Raw genomic sequence first — 26,539 nt, 5'->3', positions numbered from 1 at the left:
CCAGTTACAAACCAGTCAGAGGGGACCAGCCGGCACTGGGGGAGTCCCTGTTCCCCCGAGCACCGCCAGGAGTGACTAGAAATAACGGTCACAAGCTGGCAGAGGGTAGGTTTAGGTTAGATATCAGGAGGCGATACTTCAGGGTCAGGGCGGCTAGGATCTGGAACCAACTTCCAAGAGAAGTGATGCTGGCTCCTACCCTGGGGGTCTTTAAGAGGAGGCTGGATGTACACCTTGCTGGGGTTGTTTGACCCCAGTACTCTTTCCTGCCATGGCAGGGGGTTGGACTTGATGATCTGCTCAGGTCCCTTCTGACCCTACCAACTATGAAACTATGAGGTTGTTAAAGCAGATGAGCAACTGCTTTCAGTAATAAATGTGCCAGAGAGAGCTGTGTGAAAAGCATGGGTTTAGATCCATGCAGACTTAGTCTTTCACTAGTCCCAGGCTCAGTACAGACAGTCAAAAATTCTGAGGCTAAATCAATTAAATATTTGCAGGTTAGTCTAAGCTGCATAGAGAACCCCATAAGCAAGTGAACAGACATTCACTTTTGATTACAGAATTGCAGCCACATGCCTGCAGTGGCCCAGGCCAGAAGCCGGCGGGCATCAGAGCACACCTCCCTGCTCAGCTGGAACAGACCGTTTGGGCAAGGGCTAGCCTGCCCACCCTGTGAGGGGATGGTTTGCATGGGAGGTACAAAGCATTCTGGGGTGCTGGGGGACTGAGAGTTAACTTGAATTTGTGGGGGTCTGGGACAGATTTTCAATACACTGATTTAACTTAAATCAGTTAAGTATGATACTATGTCCATACAGATTTACCTTAAACTGGTTTTGGGCATTTTGAAAGCGGTTTTGAACACTGAACTTCTGTTCTGTTACAGATTTGAACCTGTTTCCAATCACTTATACTGGTTTGTGTGTAATTTCTGTCCTTGGCCCCTAGGTCCTATTCTTCCCCCGTCCTTTGAAATCTTGACCATCTAAGGGATGTCATTTGACTATCTGACTATGTAAAGTAGAAGACCTGTGTGTGAAATGATACTAGAATATAGTAGTTTGGTTGGTTTCTGATTTTTTGATTAGTTGTCAATGTGGAAAGCAGATGAACTTGAATTCCTTGATGAGTGTGACATTCATCCAGAAATCTGGATTCCAGGGCAGGGCAATTTCCTATAAAACCCTGCTGCAAGGGATTTTTGGTTCACAGAGTCTTATCTGCAAAAATCCTTCCAAATGCTCCCCACCTCATTAAGGTCTATGAGTCATTTCTGTGGATTCAAGTTTAATGCATTTATTAGTCTCTACTGTAATAATAAAACTAGAGATACCTGTGACTTTACAAGCTGTCACAAAAACACAACTTGGCTACCTGGAAATTCACAGCAAGACCCCCTCACATGGAAGACCGCACCACTTGATCTAAAGGATGGTGGCTTCTAGCTTGTAGCACAGCTCCTAATGAAAAACAATTATGGACAGGCCAGGAAAAACAATTTATAAGATAATTTTGAACAAACAAGCACCTGTCATGGGGCACAGCACATAAGGGATGAAAAGAAACTCCTATCTTGTCTTCAACGTACGTGGAAGAGAAACCTCAATGTGTGACATCAGCAAACATAGCATTCAGCTGGATGGGATAGATGTTAGAATAAAAGGTTTTATCATGCAACAAAATGCAGTCAAAAAGAAAAGAAAAAAGGGCAGGGGAAATCCAAAAGCAGACTATGAGCAATGACTGCTACAGGCAATGCACTCCATTGATTTGTATCCTTTGGTTTGTTATTACTTTATTATTTTGGCAGTACATTTTCTTAGGAATGTCCATGTAACTTCAAGTGATCAAGAAAATAGCATCACTTAGATTGCAATGCGATAGCACAAGGTCTGTAAAGGCGATTACATTGGTATGCATAATTAGTATAAATATATAGGGACTTTATATTACAAAAGCCCTATTCAGTGGCCTCTGAAATCAGTGGAGTCTTTCCTTTGATTTCATTGGTGGTTTGATTTGGTCTACAGAGACTTGAAGCTTTACATGCCCTAGTGATGGGAATAGGTTAGAAACTAAGCTAGGCAGAGAGTAAAATCTCCTACTTTACTTAGTAACTCTCGTCTAGTTAAATTAAAAAACCAGTCAGACTAAACTTACATTTTACAATTATTTTAACAGCCAGGAAGTCTGCTGAAGAAAACGCTTCTTACAAAGAAGGCAGAGGGAGTTCACCCAGATCACATAGGAAAAAGTTTCCTATAAGCACCTTTAGTTGGGAATGTCTCTGCTGTCATTCCTGAGACAAAGGAAAAAGAAACCAGAGGTGCCTTCATGCCAGAGGATCTTTCAAAAACCCAGCAAACCTCTTCAGCAGAATTACCAGACTTTGCTGGAGATGTGCTTGAAGAATAAATGCTTGTTTGAGGATGATGACTTCCTGGCTGACCTGAGTTCTATTGGAAGAGGTCCACTGTTACAGAAACTTCCATCAAAACTGCAGTGGAAGAGGCCACCTGTAAGTGATATTCAAGTGAATTGATTTTATGTGAGTCAATGTCATAGATGGATGAGCAGTGTTACATTATTTTTGGAAGAACCTGTTTGTAGGTTTCCATTTAGTTAAACCTACCAAAGATGTTCATTTAAAGGGTACCCCTTCTGCCAGGCACCATTTGGCAGGAACAGAGCCAGTTACAATTTTTAGGGGCTTCCACTAACAAGTGGATATAAAGTTGACTTGAGCCCCTACCTAGAAACCTGGGAAAATGACATTATACATCAGGGCACTGGAGGGAGTGCAACATACATATAGAATCCTTCCTTTTGCATTCAAAATTATCTGCAAATTTCTGAGCCACCAATATCTCTTTACATCATTGTGTCTTCATGTGAATCTTGCCATTTGGCAGAAGACTATATTCATTGATCATATCAAGGTACGGTCATCAGTTCTGGCTTGCTTACAGAAGAGCTACATTCCCCCAGATCCCATTAACATCAGTAGGATCTGTAGCTGCACCTTCCAAAATCAGGCTGCAAGTAGTAGATGTAGCAGCCCCTGTTTTCAAGGGTTCAGCTGTAACTCAGTTACGTAAAATTCAATGCGTGTGAAGACATGGCCTGCAGATGGGTCCTGAGTAGTTAACATACTTTGTTGGAACTGATTTGTGCCCATTTGCCCCTTTAAACAAACAGATGTAAAATTGCCAACTTTTGAACTTACAAAAAAAGCTTCTACCCTCAGAAGCCACAGGGAGTTGGGGGCACCTGTATTAAAGGGTAAAGTTTTAGCCATTTCTTTTTTCAGCCTACATTTTGCTTACTCCAAGATATAGACTAAGGTTGGAATTTTGTTGCTCTTTATATGACTAAACAGCAGTTTTTTAGCTATGTACATGACCTGTCTGGCACTTCTGTACACTTTGTAATTCTATTACCCTCTATCACCCATAGTGTATGGACACACAGTGTATGTACATGTACTGTGCATGTTCAGTGGGCTCTGTTTGCATAGCCAGTGTATGCACATAAGTCATGAAATTTTAGCCAGACTAAAACCCTTGTTAGATGCTAAAAAACAAGAGTTTAGATGCTCCCATGCTCCACTCTCAATAGCTGAATGGTAAGGAAGTAGGAGAACTAGGTTCCACCTTACCTCTCAGGGGTTTTGAACATGTCTCTTGAACTTCCCAGCCCAGTATTCTAACCAGCACACCTCAGGCTGGGCATTTTTTGAAGCTGGCCTCCTGGACAACTAGGAGGGGAGATACGTAGGGCCGGAAGGAAGAGAACAAAACTGAAGTTGTATGTCTGAATGAGGTGGCTGCTGCTCTGGAAGGGAGTAAGCCCTGCGTTTTAGTCTGGATCCTTGCTCCCACTGGGGTAGAGATTCAGTACTACTTTCCACTAGGGCTGTCAATTAATCATAGTTAATGTACATGATTAATGCATTAATCGTTCACGTTAATTTTTTTAATACGTTAATCGCACAGGTGGTTTTGGAGCCTATGCCTGGGCTCTGCTTCACCACCATCACTGCAATCTCTGGGCCGCCTCATGGGGCAGCAGTGGGAGTGCAGAGGACTGCAGGGCAGCTTGGGCACAGGCTCTGGGCAGCTCCAGCGGTATGGGGGAGTGGTGCACACAGACACAGACACAGTCACAGCCTACATGTGGCCAGGAATGCAGCCCAGCAGTGTGTGGAGCAACATCCAGCAGACTAGTCTATGAAGGGGAAGGGGCATGGGTGGGGATAGATCGAGGCCCCTGTGGTAAGGGAGGAAGTGGGGCAGAGGCAGGGGTGAATGGGGCCCCAGGGCTGGGGCGGGTTGTGGGATGGAGCCATGGGCAGCTCATCCAAGCGTGTGGGGGGGCTCCCACCACTATGCATACAGGGAAGGCATGGGGGGTATATGCTCACCAGATTTGTGCATAGGGTAGTCAGGCTGGGGCTCTGTGTCCCACTGCTTTTGCCCCAGGAGCTGCGTGCTGCCTATGCTGCGTCCCCTGCCTGCCCAGTGGTGGGAGGCACATGGCATTGCATGGCTCCCACACCTCTGCCCCATACACAAAGCCGGCGGGTACATGCCCCCCATGCCTCCCCCCAGGGGTGTGCACAGTGACAGGAGCTCACTGTGCCCCTGGATGAGCTGTCCATGACTGTCCCATGACCTGCCCCAGCCCCAGGGCCCCATTCACCCTGTTCCCTGCCTCTGCTCCACTCCCTCCCTCACTGTTGGGGCCTCGATCTGCCCCCCCCCCCCCCCCCCCGTGTCCCTTCCCCTTCACATACTTACCTGCTGGGCCATGTCTGTGTATGTCTGTGGGTGAATCTGTCTGTCTATATGTGTGTCTATCTGTTCAGCCACAGCCCCTTCAGCCCTGCTGCTACCCCTCACTCCTGACCCACAGTACCCCACATCCTGCCATTGTATACAGGAACCCTCCTCCCTGGGCTCCAACCCCCACCACACACACACCCACAGCCCCCCACACCTTCACAACTCCCCCCCCCCAACATCCACCTTCCAACCATACAAAATACCTGCACAGTTTTGCACAACTTTGAGTTTTTCCTGCACGTAATTTTGAGTTCTTATCTGTGTGATTGAAATTGTGATTAATTGCAACTACTTTTTTTTAATTGTGCAACTAATCTCAATCAAAGTTTTTAAATCATTTGACAGCCCTACTTTCCACCCATTTCATCCTATTAAATGCAAGGTGCAGAGGCTCAGCTTCAAAAGGAGCATTGGAGAAGGGACTAGAGAATGCCTGACCTATATGTCATGCAAGGTTGTTTGGGTAGATGTCATATCTTTTATTAGACCAACTGACCTATGGTATGTTTGAGCACTGCACTAAGAAGTTAGGGTTAAAGCTGTGTCTTTTTATCAGTGAGGGTGGTTTATAACTCCCATTTCCCACTTACTGGAAAACTTGGCCCTAACCACTGAACTACTGGGGCTAGAAGATAGGTGGGGCCTCCTCCAGTTTTGGGTTGTTTTTTTTCCCTGGGATTTACAGCACATAAAACTGCATACAGGCCTGGCTAGTGTGTAGCCTACTGAGCATGCTTATTATACAATGCATGCTTATACATCCACACTTCACAGCTAATAGAATTGAAACTGCTTAAGTGACAAAAAGGCTACTTCCATTGCTAGGTCTATTGCTACTGCACAAAGGACAATAGAATTCCACCCTAAAGCTTTCCTGTTTTAACAACATTCTGATCAGTGGGGCACTTTATGTTAGAAAACCATTTCCCTGCATTCACGCTTACTGGAATGACTTTCAAGATTTATTTGACAATTTTACAGCATGTGGAGTTTCTGCAGCGTTCATATACCCTGAGTAAAATATCATCTTGATTTGATATATCTGTGCATTAAGATAAGAATAAGCCTCAATCTCTCTCTCTCTTAAATGGAACCTCTTTGCATGTTTATGTTAAGATTCTCACTATATTAACTGAACATTTTACAAAAAGAGATCATCGGAAGCATAACTCCCTCCTGCTCTCACCACTTCGCATCTCTTTTCTTCTTCACTTTCTTCTAGCCTCGCATCTCTTCTCTTCTTCTGCTGCTGTGTAGGAACAAGGGACTGGGTCACAGGAAGCCTGTCTTATTGGTTAGGCCTCTGCAGGAAGGCAGGGGCTAGTGGCCGAGTTGGGGTTTGGGAGCCAGATTCCTCCTGGATTTCCCTCCCTAGATCTGGCAGAGTTCAAAACACAAGCCAATGTCAGGGTCCAGGAATCAGTTGCCAGATCCAAGGGACAATCCACAAGCCAAAGTCCAAGAACTGAGACAAACAGGGTCAGGAAACTCATCAAAAGAAAAATCCAAAGCCAGAGTCCAGGAGAGGACCAAACTGGGGTCAGGAACCTGGAAAACCAGAGAGTACAGGAACCAGGAGCCTTACCAAAACAGACCTGGATCAGAACCCTTGACTGGGCCCCAATCTGCTAACGCAGCTGGGACTAACGGGGGTAGGTGCCCCTCCCAACATCCAGTCAGGAAGCCAGCCAATTAATTAGCTCGGGCAGAGCTTGTCACCAGAGACTCAGTGCATGTGTGGTTGCCTAAGCATTTAGCCCAAGCTGGGCTGTCTGCTAGGGTCCCTGACAGTAAGTTGTGTTGTAAGGTTGTCATAGTGATTGTGCCTAGCTTCTTTGCAATTAGCCCACACTATTTACTCATCCCAGGACTTTTCTCTGCATATAGGACTATTGGAGGCATGAACAGAAGTTCTGCTGGGTACAGAGGCTGGAGTTATAAAAATAGTCATAGAGGAGGATGAAATGATTGACCCAGTGTAAGTTCTAGCTGAAATCCTCATGACGCTCGATAACAGTTCTTCACAAGGGAGCCTGCTATTGCTTATTATTTGTTCTGATGCTATGCTTAGCCCAGCAAAAATTCACTGGGGAAAATTACCATGCTTCTTTCAGTCCCAACACTGCAGTGAACATGCCGAGATTTCTGCCTTCAGTCGGTGGGCATATGATGTGCTGTGTCTGTGATGCTGACCGGTATACAGAACACCCAGTTTCACCAGGGGAAGGCACTAGTGTCTAATTACTAGAATTGGCTTCTGAGGGTTTGCCATCTCTTTGTAACTGCCTGAGGTGGAAGCCAACAGCATGACAATTAGCTTGAGCAATTTGTGGGTCATAAAAGTGAAACAGAAGTTTGACATTTACATTATTAATTTGACCCCAGAGGCATTTGTGAGACAAGAAGTATAACAACATATTTTCTCTCTGAACAATAATTCCAAGAATCACTGTGGTTACGGACAGAGCGCTCTTTGACAGACATCAGCTAATTTTTCTGGATTTTCTGCTCCAGTTATTAGTCATGTCAGCTGAGAAGTAGCTGGCAGTATCCTCTGTTGTGAACCATGTCATTGGGATCCTTGAATTAATGTATTAAGAGTCAGTATTTTGAGCAAAAAGCAGCTTTGTAGAACTTTGTGCCAAAATCGTTTGTTAAGAAATGGAGTTAAGGTTGAGAACTTCTGTCAGTAACTAAAGGCTGAAAAATATACAGAGATTGTTATAATTAGCCCCCAAATAAGCATTTTGGGTCCAGGAAATCCAAAGGTATAACCTTATACCAAAAAGAAATCTACCTACAAATGTGGCCTATATTTATATAACAAGTGGGGAAAAAGGAGAATCCTGCCCCCTTATGTATGTCATTCAAAATCAACTCCATCTCATGCAGAACCCGAAAGAGCAAAAAAGCCTTAATTTTGCTCAAAAAAAGTAATTGTTTGATTTGAGGTGCAGAGACTGACCTTTTTGCCAGGAGCAGTGAGGTGACTTCCAGAACTTGTCTATCTGGAAAAGTTGTATCAGTTATACTGGTATGGTTAAAACTCACATAGCTAAACCAGTATAATTCCCCACCCAGCCTTATTCCAGTTTCAGAGCTAATTCAGTGTAGCTGAAACCTTTTAAAGAGACAGTCGATAAACTGAAATGACAAACATAAACTGGAATAAGAGTCTCTACGTAAGGAACTATACTGGAATAATGATAGCACAGTAAGTGTAACCTACTTTACAATGTTATAATTTCCAGGTACAGACAGGTCTCTTAGAAACATTGAAGTTGAATGTCAGAGTTCTGCCTTTAGAGACCTTTGAATACACTGAAACTCATTTTAGTGGCATTGCAGTCAGTTCAAGTTAAACAGTTAAACCCTTGAGATTTTGCAGGACCTATACAATGACTTTTTTTTGGTTTTGTTCCAAGGAGTTACATGAGAATCCAGTATTTTATGCTGCAAATACAAGACGACTTGATATTTGCCAAGGACTGGTGGGTAAGTGTTTTTTCTTTTGTACCCACATTTATACCTACAGACAAGATTGTGATTGTGCTTAATTTGGACTGTGCTATTCTTCATGAAGGAATTTAAAAGGTAGTACAGTTTTGGTCCCGCTCTCTATTACATGGATTAAGTAATCATAGTCATATAAAATATACTTAACAAAACAACTCATGTGAGTGGCTAAGATATGATCCACAGGGTAAAAAGTGTCCCAGATCATTGAAAGCTCTGTGGCGTACCCTACATATTATGTTTACATAAGTTAGTGCTGGAATATGAAACAACCGGGTCTTTTTACATGTCTGTAAAGTGCAGACTTATCAATAGCACTAGGTGAGTAATAATGATGCCAAAAACTTCCTTATTGTGCCTAGTTAGAAAGCATATATTAGAGGCAAAGATTTTTTGGTGGTGTTTTTTATTATACTTTATAGTTGGGAATGAAATTAGACAGGTAGTCAAATAAAAAATATCACCAGAAAAAGGCATTGCCTCTTGTCTGTGTCCTGCTCTGTCCTGCACTCCAACCCTACAAAACCACGTATTGTATTTTAAACTGTATAGGCTGCAGAAGGGTTTGTGACTACTGCAATATCCATGAATGGCGCATGCCCCCGGTGGCTGGGGGGGCATGGTAGCAGCGGGAGTGCAGTGGCAGGAGCATGGTGGCAGTAAGCAGGGGAGCTCCTGCAGATGTCACTGGCACTGTTGGTGGCAGGGTGGCAAGTGGCAACTGCCCACAGGCACTGCTGACAGTGTTGGTGGCACCTTTTTGCAGGGGGGTACACCGCCACGCTCAGGGAGTGCACGTGCACCCTCTACGTGTTGCCCCTGGCAATAAATTCTTGGAGGCAGAAAATGGGAAGTTTTGCAGCCTTATTGTCCATCCTGATTAATATCTCATATCAGTGAGCAAAAAGAGGCTATGGTAATTTAATGCATGTTTGTGAAGAACTGTCATCCTCTTATGTGAATGTTATCTAGGCGATAGAGCTGGAGAGTTAGGACTTCTTCCCAGCTTCACTACTGCTTTACTACTTGGAAAAGTCATCTTTGTGCCTCAGTTTCCCTAAGTTAAAATACTATAACAATACTTACCTAAGATATAGGTTTTGAGGCTTAATTAATTAATTAAAGTTTAGAGTGCTTGAGATCCTTAGACACAAAGTTTGATAAGTACTCACCAGTATTATTGGAGCTGGTCAGGAAAAAGTTTTCTCTCTGAAAAATTACAGGTATTCACAGAAGAACTTGTTTTTCTTGGCTGTTTGATTGTGGAAAACTAAAAGAAAATGTTTTCAATGAAACCCTGAATATTTTCACTAAAAACAATTTTAGCAAGGTTTCAAATTAAACCAGCCTCTAGTACAAGTTAAAATAGCAACTGAAAAATAAAATAGTTATAACTAGATAGAAGTTATGGCTTCCCTTACTTTTTTTGGAGCGGAGAGTAGTTAGAATTTAAAAGCAACCAACTGGCTACCATTTCCAAAAAATATTTTCAAATGAAAGTGATAATTCTGTTTTGATGTCTTGATTCCCCACCTGTTCTCTACCACCATATTTATATTTCCCTTTTTTCTGGCACAGAAGACTGCTGGTTCCTTGCTGCCCTGGGAGCCTTGACATTCCATCAAGACATCTTGGCTCTGGTTGTGCCAAAAAACCAAAGCTTTGATCGGAAGTATGCTGGCATTTTCCACTTCCGGGTGCGTCTTCTTCCCTATACCAGTGAAAGTTCCCGGAAGGCATACATTATGCTTTCTGGTTCAGTGAGCAGGGTGTTGTCTGCAGATATTTTATGGACCAGTTACTGTTACTCTCAGAGGGAGCTCTGTAAAGCTACCACTGGGGGGAGTTCCAACCCTATTCCCTATGAAATGGCCCAGTCGTAGAGTCAAATCAAAGTCACCTTTCTTGGGACAGACTAAAAGACTCAGCTCTACCTTCCTCTCAAGGTGTGGTTTTCCCTATCTTACTTCAGTCTCCATCTCTCCCACTTGCACACTTTGGCTGCTACTAGAAATCTGTCCCTCAGGACCCTTCTGTCCCACACTGCTTCCTCTCTTTTTAGCCTGTGATCTACTCCCTTGTGCTTGGGTGGGGTTATCAGCTAACCACAAGAGTCTGTCAGTAGATTCTTCTTAGCACAGTAGAATCATCACGCAATGACCGATTACTTTGGCAGCCTGTAACATGCCCATAGCTAATACATGCTTCCCTATATGCTACTAAAGAGGATTACAACCTAGTGATATATAGCATTTTGCTTGATCGTTTCTTGGAACAGTTCTGGCACTTTGGTGAATGGGTTGACGTGGTAGTAGATGACCGACTGCCGGTAAATGAGGATGGCCAGCTAGTTTTCCTCTCCTCTGTTTGCAAGAATCTCTTCTGGGGAGCCCTTTTAGAAAAGGCATATGCCAAGTAAGTGAATCAACTCTATGGTACAGATAATCTCTTTACAATTTGTTGCCTTATGCACATGCAATTCTCCCTCTCTCAAGAAAAGACTTTTGGGACTTGTCATATTCGAATAGTAGCTGTGATCTTCAAACTTTTAAAATTAATAACTACTGCTATAGCAACTGCCACTAGCTTTGTAGGGAAGCTAAGGTATGAATAAACATGGGAATAGAACTACAGTAAAAGCTTTGTTTTCTGGCACCCATGGGGAATGGAAGGTGCTGGATAACAAAATATACCGGATAACTGAGTGGCCTGAACAGACATCTTTGCCGGTTCGGGCAGCCACTGGTGGGCACTTCTGGTTTCACTTTTCCATTATGAGCCCTTACAAGCCGGCATGCTCGTTAACAGAGCATGCTGGCTTGTAAGGTGCAGAATAACTCACTGTACTTGCTCAATAGGGCTGTGTGAAGCTTTGGTGGCTGATTCAATTCAGAAGAGATTCAGCCTGATTAGACAGCTGAATATCCAAATCTGAATCAAATCAGGAGACCCATTGATTCAGAAGCCTGGAATTGATTCAGAAAGATTCAGAGCTTTGGAAGGCAGGCTTGCAGGGAACAGAAACTGAGAAGAGGGAGGGGGAAGGCAAAGAGGGGGAAGATTGCTCTGATATTGACATCTGTAGCTGGCCAATGACTGTGATCTTTCCCTGAGTTCCCTTCCAATCACAGTGCTCTGGGGGAGGGACATAGAAACAACATATAAGGCTGTGTGTGACATGATCTGTGTCTTTTGTGAGCTATGGCTCTCTTGGAAAGGTGGAGTGTGAAAGTCTCTGGCTTGCTATCTTGTCTCTTGATAGCTAGTCTCTCTTCTATGTTTTCCCTGACTGTGTGTCATCACTGTGCAGGAAAGCACAACATATATTACAAACACACACATATTTTGCAGCACACCAAGCATTATGAAGAGTGCTGGAAAGGCAGCTCTCCCTCTGCCCCTCTCCCTCCCCTGCCAGAAGACCTAGCACCTGCCTTTCCAGCATGCTTCATAATGTTTCCAGCACTCTTCATAATGACATGGCTACAACCTACACCCCTTAACACACACAAGTGATACAAGTTTTGCTTTCAACAGTTTGAGGGGCACTTTCACAGAAACCCCTGCACATATCTCCTTGAAACGTGACAGGCTTCATGCCCTCAGAAGGCGCTACCATCCCTGGTGTTTTCATCTACAAAAAATAAAGGCTAAGTTATAGGTATTTTAGTGATTCTCCATTATAGCTTATGGCCAAGTCTCCAAATCGGTGCCATATCTCTGAATCTGAATTGGCCAAACTGAATCAGGACAGTGACTTCAATTACCTAATCAAATCACTATCCCTCCGAATTGGCCGAATCTGAATCGAATACTTGCTGCTTCACACAGGCCTATTGTTTAACCCTTGGTCATCATGCTAGAGCAAGGTTGAAACCTACTGGTTGTGGGGAACAGACAAGTTTGCACTGCCACTGCCTATGTTGTGCTCATTTGTGGATCTATACAGGACCTTAAGCAAAGCTGTTCAAATGTGGCTTGTGATTTGAGTGCCTCCATTTTTTGGGTGCCCAAACCAAGACACCTTACAGAAACCTCATCTGCAGGCAGGCTAAGCATACACCCTGAATGTTCAGGCCCTTTTCATTCTTCCATTTGGACTCCTAAATATTAAGCACTCAATAAACCACAAGTCACACTTAACAGTTTTATCCTCAGTCTCCAAGGCTGTCAGTGTAGCACCATTCATCAACACTAAGAAAGTAATTGCACTGAGAAGGACACAATAGAAGATATATAGTCTTCATAATCTTACAAGGAGATACTGAAGCCACTTAATATTTTTGGCCTGAATAATGACACCTAAGAATAGGAGAGAATGATAAATATGTATCAGAAGAGCGACAATAGGAAAGAGGAAAAATGAAGTTTTTGCTCTTCACACTAGTGTTGGGTGAAAGGGAGACAGGATGAAGTTTGAGAAAGTTTTATATGGCTTTGGTATTCTGAGATAATATTTTAATGGTGAGGAAAAATCAGGAGAAGGTTAAGGTCTTAATGAACAATACAATAGATGCTTGAAGTACTAGATATTTTCAGTTCCCTACCCCTTGCAAAGATGAGTAAATATGATGTAACCTGGGATATACAGAACTGCAGCATATAGCTATCCTGGAATTACTGAGGTGATCCAAATGTTTTCTGTAGTTTTTATTTCAAAGGGCACTGCTTCTTCAATCACCTGGGCAGAATTGTCAGGAAGCTCCAGCTGACTGGAAAAAGTGTGTCCTTGGAAGTAAAAGCTGAAGCAAACAGCCAAGAATAATTTGGCAACCTATTGTGAACTAAGTGTGTTGTAAACTACCCCAATACTAGTGACATTTATTGAGATGTTCAGGTGAAACTAATTAACATACGTGTGTGGTAGGCATACTGTAGGGAAACCTTTACTCATTGCTTAGTGCAGGGGTTTGAACTGGATGAAGCAATCACCTTCCAAACAAAGGCCTAACCTGGAATTAGTTATCTAAATCAGTGGTTCTTAACCTTTTCTGTACCAGGACCCATTTGTGAACATCAATGGCCAGTCCCAAACCAGTGCCCCTCCTTCCCAAACTGCTGCCCTATGCCCCTAGGCTCCAGTCACCCAGTGTATAGGGCTGGGGGTGGGTGTATGGGACAGTGTGAGGGGACCCGAGCAGCCCTTGCAAGCTGGAACTCTGCTAGCCTGCAAGGGAAAAGCCACAGTTTCCAACGTTTTTCTCCTTTAAAGGAGAATCCATTTATAAAGTTTACTGATCCATTTTTAAAGTTTGTTCGTGACCCTTTCATATATACCTGTGATACACTTTTGGGTCACGAGCCATGGATTGAGAAACACTGATCTAGATCACCCTCCACTTGAATGTTGAGGATTCATATAAAACCTTCAGTTTGATATTGCAACCCACTCCTAATCCCATGCTCCTTTTTAATAGCAGTCCAACCCCATCACCTCTGAATTTACAACTAAACAGCAGGTATTTTTGTATTTGTCTTGATAGGCTGTACGGCTCCTATGAAGATCTGCAGATTGGGCAAGTGTCAGAAGCCTTGGTGGACTTTACAGGTGGAGTTAACATGGCAATCAAGCTGGCAGAGGCTCCTCCTGATCTCTGGGATATTCTGACAAGGGCAACCTACAGCAGATCTCTCATGGGTTGCCAGACCCATTTAGGGGTGAGAGCTGACTTGATATCATTTGGATTAATGATCAACACCTACTGTGTTTTCCCTGCTGGCAGTTGTTATGCAGATATTTTTCTCCTATGTTACTCTAATCCAGCTGTTTTATTATTTTATTTTAAAAGAAACAGATTACTTGAAGTTCTGCACATTTGCTGTGCAAGTCTTAGGGTGAAGTTACACATTACACTTAGACTGTACTTAAATTTCCACTTTAAATAAGTGGACAAGTCATGGCCAAGTGGACAGTAAGCTGAATATGAGCTAACAGTGTGCCTTTGTTGCCATGAAGGCTAATAGTATACTGGGCTGCATTGGTAGGAGCATTGCCAGCAGACCGAGGGAAATGATTCTTTCCTTCTGTTTGGCATTGGTGAGGCCACACCTGGAGTACTGTGTCCAGTTTTGGGCCCCGCTGTACAGAAAGGATCTGGACAAATTGAAGAGAGTCCAGTGGAGGCCAGTAAAAATGGTTAGTGGGCTGGGACACATGATTTATGAGGAGACACTGAGGGAACTGGGCTTATTCAGTCTGGAGAAGAGAAAAATGAGGGGGGATTTAACAGCAGCCTTCAACTACCTGAAGTGTGATTGCAAAGGGGATAGAGCTAGACTGTCTCAGTGGTGGCAGATGACAGAACAAGGAACAATGGTCTCAAGTTGCAGCAAGGGAAGTTTAGGTTAGATATCAGAAAAAAACTTTCTCACAAGAAGGGTAGTAAACACTGGAGCAGGTTACCCCAAGGGGCTGTGGAAGCTCCATCCTTGGAGGTTTTAAAGACCCGGCTAAACAAAGCCTTGGCTGGGATGATCTAGTTGGGGATGATCCTCTTTGAGCAGGGGGTTGCACTAGATGACCTCCTGAGGTCCCTTCCAATCCTAATTTTCTATGATTTTATTATTCTATGAAATATGTGGAGTGTTCAGCGTGTTCTATGAGCAGTTGCACATTAAGGACTAACACCATTTCTTGCCTGCACAGCGCAGACTTGCCACTAAAGGACTGGGAAGTAGGGGCATGGCTAGGAGCCAGAACACCAGGGCTCCATCCATGGGAGCAGTGCATCCTGGGATGCTAGAGGACTGCAGATTGCTTGTTTTATCTCTGGGGAGCAGACTGAAGTTACCCTAACATGATCTTGGTAGCACAAAGTTAACCCTCATCTGAAGTGGAGTAGCTTTGAGATGCTATGAGGGAACTTGGCACAAGTTAATGAGCTGTAGTGTGGGGATGCTTGTGTTTTAAATACCCTTAGTATGGTCTAAGTGCAATGTGTAACTTCACTCTTTTTTCTGTCTGTCTGTTAACATGGCCCCCAGCCCTCTAGTTTCTGAGCATAATGTAATCTTTAGTGTATTTTCCCCCACAATCTCCCTTTAGGGTATTTTAACTCTTAGACTGTTTTAGATATGAGGAACTGAGGCACCAAAAGAATAAGAAATTTCTGTGCCAGAGGTCATACAGGAAGTTTTTTCCCCAGTCAGCATGAATGGAAAAGCCCCTTGTCTTATATTTGCAAACAAGGAAACCTCATTAAGTGCATTGTCTAACTTTCTAACAGGAACCTGTACCTAGATCTTCAAAGTCTCAGGTTAACATCTGTGATATTTCTCTGAAGCAAATATTGTAGACTTTGATGACAGGAGGGAAGTTGACCTCAGATAGAGACCTAAAACATGCATGTGACCCCTACCTTTATAAAAGTTCAAACCAAATCCTCCAGTTCCAAATACTTCTTAAACTATGCAGTGTTGCGAGTCTAGAGCTGAATTTTGCAGCTCAACCTTGACTATAAGTTACTAGGGGTCAAATTCCATCTTCAGTGACACAGGACATCTCTCTGTGACTCCAGCAGGGGCTTTACCAAAGTAACTCAGGGCAGAATTGGTTTCAGTTGTTCTGTTAATACACTTAATGAGGTTTTTTGTTTTTTTTTAAATCTCATGATTGAAGGAAACAAAGCTGCTGGAGAATGGGCTGGTAGCTGGTCATGCCTACACAGTGACTGGTATTAGAAAGGTAAATACAACCCTGGTTTTCTATCTTTAGACTTATTTTGAATGCCAGCAGAGTGAGGAGTCACTACTCCTTCTAGAGATGAGTTATCCTTTTGGCAGCCAATTATGGGCTGCTGTGCTGTCAGGAAGCTGACTTGGCCTTAAAATCAGCAGGGCAGATAGCAGTGAGGTGTCCTCACAAGTCTCCTTGGTGACCTTGTAGACTGCCCTGATCCCAGTGCCTTGTCTTGACTCTGGTTCTTGTGCTTCTGGGATCTGTGTCTAGCTTCTGACTCTTGGTTTGCTCCTGACCATAACTCTCAGTTTCTTGGTTGGATCTGTGGCCCCTGTGTCTGGCTTCCCAACCCTGGTTTACCTTATGGTTTTCTGACTAAAGGTTGGCCCATTGGGTAGTTGAACTATTTACCACTGAGCATCAGAGTGGGACCAGAGGATGAGGAAGTCATATGGAGCTTAGAGTTCTTTGCTGGGCATGGCTGGATGTCATGTGGCTTCCTTGGCTGATGCAGTGAGGGATGGGTGGGGAAGGAAACTCATGAGTCAGGGTACTGGATGGCCATCCAGCTCTGGAAGGCTGAGAGATACAGACTGGCAGAAAGCATCCTGCCCCAAGTATGTGAGTAAGGCAGGTTGCAGGACAGTCTCCACTTCCCAGAGAGGTGTGCAGGAAAGGGTGGGCAGTCCTGTGTACAAAGCAACGGTTGCAGGGTCCACCCAGTCTCACTGGCTGTAGTTCATGAGTTTCTGGTTCTGGTAACATCAGTCAGGACCACCCTCTGAGGGTTTTTCACCAGCACTGCAGAGATGTGGCCTATGCGACAGGTGGCCAGCGAGGAGGTCTACCCCCTCAGGAGCTGCCATGGCCTGGCTGCTGAGACAGGTTTGTAGGAGATTAAAAAGCTCCTGATTGTCTAAGAGCCCTTGGAGAACCAGGGATGCACATGTGCTAGTGTGCTCCAGGCCGGACTGTGAGCACTGTAAAGACATCTCCACAGCTGGAATGGATGGACCTGGTTCCCGAAACGGACCTGGCCCTGTGCATGTCCCCTCTGAGGGAGCCTCAGCACAAGTGCAGAGACCCAGGGCCCCCCCAGTTACAAGAACTCCAGAACCTTCTTCTGGTGACTAGCCAGGGACCCTGAAGATGAGTTCTTGTCCCCAGAAGGAAAGGTACTGGAGAAGACCTACCTATGCCACATGTAGGCACATACACAGGCCTCCAAGTTGAACCAGTTAACCCAGGGCAGGTGTTGGTAGCAGACATACATTCTTGCTCCCTTCACCTCCTCCCCTCAATGAATGGCATGGGGTGTCAGCAGGGGTAGATCCAGAGAAGAGCAGTAGCCTTTCATGGCATGGGAGCAGCAGCCAGAGAGCTTCAAATCCCAGAAGCAAAAGAAATCCTGCACCCCTTCTCAGTTTCCCCTCACTTGTCCTCCACGCACAGGGGCACCTCTCCTCCTGTTCTCCCTTTTCCAGCCTGCTGCCACCGCCATTTCTAGCTGACTCAGAGATGGGGATGGGCTCTAAAGTTGTTACTGCCCTGCTCCAGCTGTTGGACTGAAAGGGCCTGTGTTAAGATTCCTGAGGGGTGAGCTGTCTCACTCAGCTACTGTCTTTCTGTGTGAACCTGGTCAAATCACATCATCCTTCAGTTCACAGAATTACACATTCACCAGTGTCACTGAAAAAAAGCTGCATCAGAAACATTATCCTCATATACATAAAAGGAGACGAATCACATACTTATCTTCTGGCATGCTACCCAGCTGTAAACCATCCAAGGCCCGAATGGAGCTTGGCAAACTCAATGGTATTGTTTTGTGCAGGTGACTTGCTCACACGGACCAGAAAATTTAGTGAGACTGAGAAATCCCTGGGGGAAAATTGAATGGAAAGGAGACTGGAGTGATAGGTGAGTTTAAAACTGGAAAGGTCTAGTGCCGGGGAGGGAGTGTTTGGATGGATGAAATGTTGCTGCCACCTGCAGGCATAAATTAATGATGATGCTGGCATTAATATAACAAACAACTGCTTTTGTAGGCCCTCTGGTTTCAAAGCAAAGTGTTTATGGAGTGATTTTGCTCCATCAATCAGCACTAATGTAGTTCGGCTAATTTAGTTACTTCACTCATGCTGCTCCCAACCTCTACTCTTCCATTAATTTTATGTCAAAGGGAACATAATATGAACATTACATGATGATGAAATTGATGTGGTGTAGATTGCCAGCAAAGCTGCATGCAGAACAGCTAGAATTGTAAGGCACACTTTAAAATCTAGTCTATTCTGTGCCATTTGCTCTTTGCAAGGGACCCAGCCAGGCTCTCTGTACCCTGCATAAATATTGGGGTTCTGAGATCTGAGTGGAGAATCCATCGAGGTCTTAGCAACTTGTTTTTTGGGGAGGGAAGAACCCTGCTGTTACTGTGTATGATGGAGCAGAAGGGCTAATTAGCGATGATGAGGGAACTGGTGGAAGGGCTGGTAGTTCACATAGATCTAGTGATTGGGAACCTCGCTTCTCCTCTTAGAGCTGTATGGGGTGGTGGTGGGGAACCAGTGACAGGAGTCAGAGCAGTACTCAGGGAGGGGGCAGGGATCAGAGTGGCACTTGGGGAGGTGGCAGGGTTAGTGCTGCCTTGAGGGTTTAGTGCTGTTAGGGTTAGGTGCTGCTGAATTCATTGTTGCCACATCCCAGTGGTGATAGAATTTGGGGACACTGGGTAACATCAGGGGTTACTAGTAAATGTTACACCTATCATAAAGGTTGGCTACTGCTGTCTGAAAGGTTATGGTAAGAACAGGAGTCACTGCACCTCCACCACAGAGGAAGAATGGCTGTTATTCCAGCCCCAAAACTGGAGTGACACTTATAAAGGGATCGTGCTGTAGCCCTGCCTCATGTTAGGTTGTAGTAGATTCCTTCTTTGCTAGCGTCCACTTAACACTCTGAATCAATCCAGTCTGACCAGGTTTTGTGGGGTGTAAAGAGCAATGAGGTGTTGGGAATGTGTGAGGCTTTCACCCTGTATTTAGAGAACCTTTCTCAAGTCTGTGTCTGTCACATAATTCATCCATACTGGCTGTCCATTTTGAAAGTCATAGTAAAGAGCAAGAAGTAATCTTGCCTTTTAAATAACTTCCAGCTGCCTCTTATATTATCCTATTTGTTAGGCAGAGTACTTTCCTATTATGCTTCCTTCTGCACAAAATTAACAAACACAGTAGAGTCAGAATTCCATATTTGAAGCAACACATGGACACTAATGAGTTGCCCAGCATGTCTGAATCACTATGCAGAAACATTATAACTGCTCAGATGTGTTTTATGGGACCTATATTTCTAACAGGAACAAAGATATACTCCTTGCAGCTCAAGGGATAGGGGCCTATGCTTCTTGAAGGAGGGCTGAGAGTCTAATTCCTACTCTTGTTTTTGCATTTGGAGTAGTCACATGGCAGACAAGTGATGACTATAGAAGTGCTTGAAACAAAGATTTGATGTATGTCCTGAAGTGGGAATTAATCTTATAATTGAGCTCTGTATTAGACTTGCTGAATTTCAAACCAGATTTATTTAGACATGACTTCAGAAATCAGATACCTTGTTTCTTTCCCTAGCTCAGGGAAATGGGACCTGCTCAGCCCTAAGGAGAAGATTTTGCTGCGGAAAAATAATGAAGATGGTGAATTCTGGTACGGGAGCTCTATGCAATTGATTTCCTTTTCCCTCTTACCTGTCTCTGAGGCCACAGCTGAAGCTGCAGCTAGCTTGTGTTTCTGCACTGCACTTTCTAGGATGAGATGGGTGCAACATGATTTACAACGACTTGAACTATATTCAGTATGAAGTAGGGTCACCTAGTAGGGGTGCATGGGAGTGCTAGTATCACACAGGCCAGATACTTCATCTCCCTCACATTTTCAGCTCAAACTAGGACAAAGCTTTACTGAGATCTTCTTGAGTGTCACTCCCCTGCTTTCTGTTCATTTTTGCCGGCAGGTGGCAATGTTGTGGCCAGTTTCCTTTTACTGGTTCCTCTGCTTGGATCCTCATTTAATCTCCCTCTCTCTGCTGCTATTCTTTGCTGAACCTTTAGTCATTCATTTGCTACTGCTGCATGCTGTTGTTGGAGCAGACGTTCACTTCCTCACTACCTCATAAAATATGAACATTACCATATGTAACATGGGATGGTGCAGTGTTGGAGACACCCACTCCTTTTTTTAGCCATATGGACTCAAGTAAGCTGCTGACAAGACACCTCATGGTTCTCTTTTCCCAGGATGTCTCTGCAAGATTTTAAGACCCATTTTGTAGAACTGATGATCTGTAAATTAACTCCAGACCTTGTGAGCCAGGAGGATGGAAAGAAGTGGATGTACTCTCAGCAAATTGGAAGATGGGTCAGGGGAAGCACAGCAGGAGGAAGGATGAAGCAGTATAATGGTAAGCAGCACTTGGATCCCCTTTTAAGGGATCAGGGTTCAGGCTAAAGTTTTCTTGTATAACTTACAAACAGCACAGTTGGTTTACACAGAGATCACCTGGGTTCAAGACTAAGGGCTACACTTTCTTAGCAAAAATTCTAGACCTTTTAAAATACCTATAGGATAGCCAGGAGATTAATAAGTTTTTATCTGTTCCATCTTATTAGGCTGTACTATAACAGAAAGCCACTCACAGAGGAAGGAGGATCTTACAGTGATGATAACACTAGACTGGGACTCAAGTAGGGTGGCCATTGAGGTACCTCAAGAATAGAGGACAGTTGCATTTAGAGCAACTGTCCCCATCACCATGAACAATGCCTGCCTCCTGAGACTGGGGTGGGGGGCACAGTGAGTTCCCGCAGGTGGTAGTGTCGGCAGTGGGGTCACAGTGGCAGCAAGTGGGGAGCTCCCACAGGCAGCCGTGGCAATGTGGGTGGCGGGGGTGGGCCGAGTGGGGAGCTCCCGCAGGCCCACTGCTGGTGCTGGTGTAGGCGGTGGGGGGAGGGGGATGCCAAGTGGTGAAAAATAGAGGACATAAAGGTGTCCATTTTCACATCAATAGAGGATAGAGGACCAGAAAACTGGACTGTCCTCTATAAAATTGGACAAATGGCCACCCTAGACTCAAGACATTTATGTTCAGTTCTAGGTTCTGAGAGAGACTTTCCCTGTGGTATTGGGAATGCCGTTTAAGACTTGCCTTTTCAGAAATGCCTGTTGAAATCAATAGAAGCTCTGAGCATGATAGTTCTGCCTCACTGTCTTTTTTTAGATTGCAAGATTTTTTTCAAGGCAGGGATGATCTCTTACTGCCTGGCTATGCAGTGTCTTGCTTAGTGGACCTCTGGGCACTACAAATAAACTGTTAAATGTCCCCATCTAACTTAATCAAAAAATAAATTGCTCTTAATTAAATATACAACAACGTGTGCAAAGACCAAAGCACTGTGGCTGAGTATGGTAATTGGGTAGGTGGCCAAAGGACAACATTGATTGAAACTTGCTGAAATCAATGGAGTTACATCAGGGATGAGTTTAGGCCCAAGACATAATGTTATGGGGAGGCACTATCAGATTTAAGGACATGTTCCAGGAAGTCCTGCTGGAAATAATGCAGTCCAGATGTTCTGTCACAGTCTGTACAGGGATTGCCTGCCCCCCCTCTTGCCTCTCCTCCCTCCCTCACCCCTGTCCCCACACTTAAAGAGTTTCTTTCTTGGATGCTGTTACCAAAGTCCTCAGACCAAGCATCAGGGCAGTCTCATGCCTAGTCATTGTAGATAGGGGGTGTCTACATGAAATGCTAACTGTGCAGTAACCTAATAACACTACACACTAGTGTGTTGGGCAAAAACAGTGCTAATATGTTACTGCACAGTAGTTTTGAGCTACTGCACAGTAAGCATCACTAAAAACCCATGCGCCAGCGCTACTGCATAGTAGTGTGAGTTACTGTGCATGGATTTAGTACTTGGTTAACCAAGTACTGAACTTAATGCATAGTAACTATGGCACATTAATGAACATGTAGATGTGCCTAGGGTGTCTTACTTTTACTCTAGTCTTTGAGCAAATAATAAGAATGCACAGAGCAGCCAAACTTTTGGAAAGTGTAGGAAGGGGAAATTACAGTAGTAGGCAACAAAGAGCAAGGAGGAAGCTGCAAAGTTGCTGCAGACATGCCAACCTGTTATTTTTTCATAAGCCACATAACATTACTGACTCACCCAGCTCCTGTGGTTAGGTAATGACTTAGGCTGTCAGCTTTTATGTGAAAAAAGGGAACCTCCCTCCCAGTTGCAGAGAATGGGAAAACTATGACCCTTTGAAGCCGCCAGACAGCAGAAAGACAGGGACTATTTCACAACTATTTCTCTGTTCTGTGCCTTAGAGTGTGCAACCTGCGTGCCCCATCTCACACAGGTCAGGCTACAATTTAGCCAATTAGGATAAAAATAGTCTTTGCCGGATGAAGCTGTGGTGGGATGAATCTCAACACAGCTGAGTCACTTAATTGAGTGAAAAACTTGTCTTAGGAGCCCAATGCAGGATAAAGGGCAATGTATTCTCTTTGCCTAGGAACAGGGCCGGTCCAAGGGTAATTGGTGCCCTAGGTGAACTGTGTACCTCGGTGCCCTCACCACTTCTGATATAGAGGAAAATAAGAAGTCTAGAATTAACTTTTACGGGAGAGCAGCCTGGAGACCGGCCCTAGCACCGGCCCTGGCTCTGGCTTTGGCCCCACAGGGTGGGTGCACTGGGCAGGAGTGAGGGGCACTGCTGGCCTGGGGGCAGGGACTGCAGGTCAGGAGTGAGGTGCACTAGCAGGGCTGGGGGCAGGGCTGGTCCAACATGGAAGCCGTAGCTAGCCATGGCTGTTATTTAGAATGATGTTCCAGTTATTTTGTTCTGAATATAATTTTGGAGCCCCCCACAAATTTTGGCACCCTAGGCAATTGCTTAGTTTACCTAGTGGTTGGACTGGCCCTGCCTTGGTATGCCCTGCTTCTCTCACTGCCCTGTGCTTCCTTTTCAGGATCTGGTTTCTGTGCCAACTTGTGCCTTACATGGAGGCACAGGTTGGTGCAAGTCCCAGTGTGGGGGAGGGGCAAAGGGAGCAGAACCCGGGGAATCCCAAGTGCCCTGTGCCTCCATGCCAGGACCCATGCTGACCTATGATCTGTGTGAGGCATGGGTCAGCATGGGTCCTGGCAAGGAGGTATAAGGCTGTGTGGGAAACAGGGAATTCCTGGTGCCCTGTGCCTCCACACTGAGATCTGCATTGGGTACCATGACAACCTATACTTCACAGAGAGGCATGGGTCAGCATGGGTTCCAACATGGAGGCACAGATGCTGGAAATTACCCAGGTCCCATGCCTTCACACTGAGCTCCACATGGGCTTTTCACCCTTATGGAGATGTACCCCTGGGCAGGTCTTCAAAAGTGGGGAACCCCAAGTTTTGCTGCTTAGAGAGTTACCCTGAGATTCCTTGAGGCACGTTTTTATAAGCTGGGAAACCTGGGCGGATGCTCCCAAGCGTAGGCGACTGGTAGGGGGTGCATGGGGGTGCACGTGCTGCCTCTGGGGCCGGTGCCTCCCCTGACAGCTGACAGATTCAGGAGGCACCAGCTGCTCAAGCTCCCAAGGTTTGATACACCTAATCCTTTACAGAAATGTACTTGCTCACCATTTTGCTCACCATTTGTGCTGCCGTCAGAATAGCTTTTACAGCCTCGTTCAGAACTTATGCTCTTGCTTTGGACACAGGGATTGCAATATAAATAATCATAACTAATTTAAAATTGAGACCTCTGAGTCTCAGAAGTCTGGGTTCCTGTTGTACCAGTGTTGTTTCATCTGTCCCAATTTGATACTGAGCATGTTTGTCCCTTGTGTCCATCCATTGACATGATGGAGGCTCATGTTGTTTCTGCCTTTTGTGCCGCAGCTGATGTTGTGGTTTCCCTCCTGAACCAACACATCTCTCTCCTATGCAGACCCCTCTGCTCTCTCTACTTTACAGCCTGAAGCTAAGCACATGGGAGCAAAATAACAAAATGCATGCTGGAACATGAAACTAAGTGTTGTCTTGTTTTCCTTCTTAGGCACATTTTGGATGAATCCCCAGTATTGGCTGAAAGTTTTGCCAGGGGACAGCAGCAAACGCTCCCTGCACTCCTGTAGTGTGCTGGTGTCCCTGATTCAGAAACACAGCAGCAAACATCGGAACCGGGTACCTCACCTCTATATTGGCTTTTCTGTCTATAAGGTGAGTGGGATCAGATCTACCATCTCACATAAAGCTTGTCCTACTCAGCACAAGAGAGGTGTCCTGTTCTTTCAAAGCAAGTGAGGGTCTTCAGATCCCCAGAATTATACATCCCACAAAATCCAAAGGATCCTGTAGCTTGCTCTCCTGGTCTGCTCATGCTTCCTATTGAACCAAAAAAAACTGCTTACATCAAAAGGGTTGGTTCTTAATGGAGTTCATTCTCCTTGACTTTTTTATCAAACCCTGGAAATGATCTCCTGGAAGGCTGTCTGTCAGGCTACAAGACATTAGCCTGCTATGCCAGAAGTGTTCCTTCTGGGAAAGCAGAAGGAACCATTGCTCAAGTTCTAGAAGCTCAAATTGTAGTAGAAGGGCTCTTGCTCAAGCTGTAGCAACTCATGTTTTTAGTGATGGGATTCCTGGTTCAGTTGCTGCTGTATGGCATTTGCTATCTTGGCCAGCACATGGGATGGGTGGCCCACAAGCTGTACTTCTCCCTGTGTACATTCTGAGGACATGAGGCCTGATTTTTTTCCAAGGTCATGAGCAGCCCCAGCTTCAGCTGGAGTCATGGAGGGCTCAGCTCTTCTGCAAACTCATCCCAGCATACTAATCATAGATCTCCAGTCGGGACATCATGCTTCTGCATGGTCACACTAAGGGTAGTACAAAGATACTTGGATCTCACAAGCAGGAGACCCATCCCTCTCCCTCTATAGCTAATTCTATAGGAGCTGTACAGCTGACATGCTTTGCTATCAGCACGGACACTGAGAAATGTATTCTTGCCACAAACTCTACTTCCCTGAGTCCACTCAACCAAAACCAGTCTCCTTTAATCTATGGAAAGCACTGATGCCCTTTTTGTCACACCTTTCCTCATAGAGCATAGCGAACAGATTGTAGGCAGCCTGGGAAAGACTTTCGAATGAAGGAATCGGGGCTTTTTTAAGTGAGAGATTCTAAACTTAATCTGCTTGGCTTCTTCCAGTTACTAGAGTATATCTGTGTTTGCTGTGAATTAAAGGGCTCTGAGCTTGCAGTCTGATATATGTTCTCTCTTTTTCTCTTTCCATTTAGGTGGGCCCAGAGGTAAGTGCCTTGCTCTCTTCTACTGGTTCTACAAAGGCACTGCATGAAGGCAAATGCAGATGTTATGCCACTGCTGATGGTGCTGGGATTGACTTCCATTCTTGGCCAGTTGCTCTAGGACTAGCTTTAGAAAACATTAAAAGAAATCACTGCAGGGATATGACTCAATTAATTTCAGGGGGATTGTAGCTCATTTCAGTTTTATGGTCCTGATCCTGAGCTGGGTCTGTGTCTGTATCTGTGTCTGTGCTTTTAGCAGTTCAGTGCAGAGGAAGATTGTAAGTGGCTTTATGCTACATTTATGGTCTCCTCTTGGCTTTGGGATCTGCCATGAACTGGGCTGGTCTTCACCAGGTGTCTCAGGGAAGTGCAATGTTCCCAGTATCTCACTGCTGGGAATTTTCTACGGAAAATGGTACTGGTGTTTTCTGCCACGTAGGTTCATCCAACATTTTTAAGAAGCTCTTAAAACTTTTCCCCATGAGGGATCCTGGAATCTGAGCTTAGGTCTGGAAGTTAAAGGCTGAAAGCTGAGTTCTGCCTTGATATACACCTTTTGGCTGCAGAGCAGGCTCTGACTCGGCTCTGTACCTACCCCTTCATGGCCAATTAATGCTTCCAGAATGAGTGTCCCCATGAATTTGGATTGGCAATGAACTAACTTTAGTGGACAGCCCTTACAGTGCATTTACAATGTTAATTATCAGGACGGCAGCCTCAGATTCAGACGCTTTCTCAACTCTTTGAAGGTGCTATCAAGAACAAGAGTGAGATTGTACTTGCTAACGCACATGGGGCTGGGACTGATTATGAAAGCACAGAAGCACTGTGCTGTATCCATGCTAATGGGGAGACCAGGGCTGGTGGCAGCTGGGAGTTCAATTTCAGGTTTGTATTGAACGTCAAGATTAATACTGAGAGATGTAAAACCGAGAGCATTTTTTGAATTGGAAACACAATGAATCACAGTATTGACAGAAGCATAAAAGCCATGAATTTAATATATGGTTCATGAAAAGGGGCAACCCCTGGGCCCCTGAAATGATAGATTGCTTCATTAGCATGAGAGAAATATGGCAAAAGCAGAGAAATAACATCTCCACAACCCAGTGAGAAAGTGAAAAGCCT

The 26,539-nt window shown here is 44.7% G+C and overlaps 1 protein-coding gene across 1 annotated transcript in view; it reads left to right on the top strand.

Moving 5' to 3' along the window:
• Positions 1 to 2,284: 2,284 nt before the first annotated feature.
• LOC149873579 (calpain-14-like) overlaps positions 2,285 to 26,539 on the top strand; it is a 38,469-nt gene continuing 14,214 nt past the window's right edge. Inside the window, exons 1-10 of the mRNA XM_090035807.1 lie at positions 2,285 to 2,521; positions 8,273 to 8,342; positions 9,942 to 10,060; positions 10,642 to 10,778; positions 13,847 to 14,021; positions 15,982 to 16,047; positions 17,876 to 17,961; positions 19,671 to 19,745; positions 20,336 to 20,499; positions 24,153 to 24,316. Of these exons, the coding sequence (XP_089891933.1) occupies positions 2,285 to 2,521; positions 8,273 to 8,342; positions 9,942 to 10,060; positions 10,642 to 10,778; positions 13,847 to 14,021; positions 15,982 to 16,047; positions 17,876 to 17,961; positions 19,671 to 19,745; positions 20,336 to 20,499; positions 24,153 to 24,316 (1,293 nt within the window). The remainder of the gene's footprint in view (positions 2,522 to 8,272; positions 8,343 to 9,941; positions 10,061 to 10,641; positions 10,779 to 13,846; positions 14,022 to 15,981; positions 16,048 to 17,875; positions 17,962 to 19,670; positions 19,746 to 20,335; positions 20,500 to 24,152; positions 24,317 to 26,539) is intronic.

This window comes from Crocodylus siamensis, chromosome 1 (genome assembly GCF_052110815.1).
Source record: "Crocodylus siamensis isolate JL-2025a chromosome 1, ASM5211081v1, whole genome shotgun sequence".
NCBI classification, from domain to species: Eukaryota; Metazoa; Chordata; order Crocodylia; family Crocodylidae; genus Crocodylus; species Crocodylus siamensis.
Note: the sequence above shows the minus strand (reverse complement) of the source record. Positions and strands in the feature narration are given on the sequence as shown.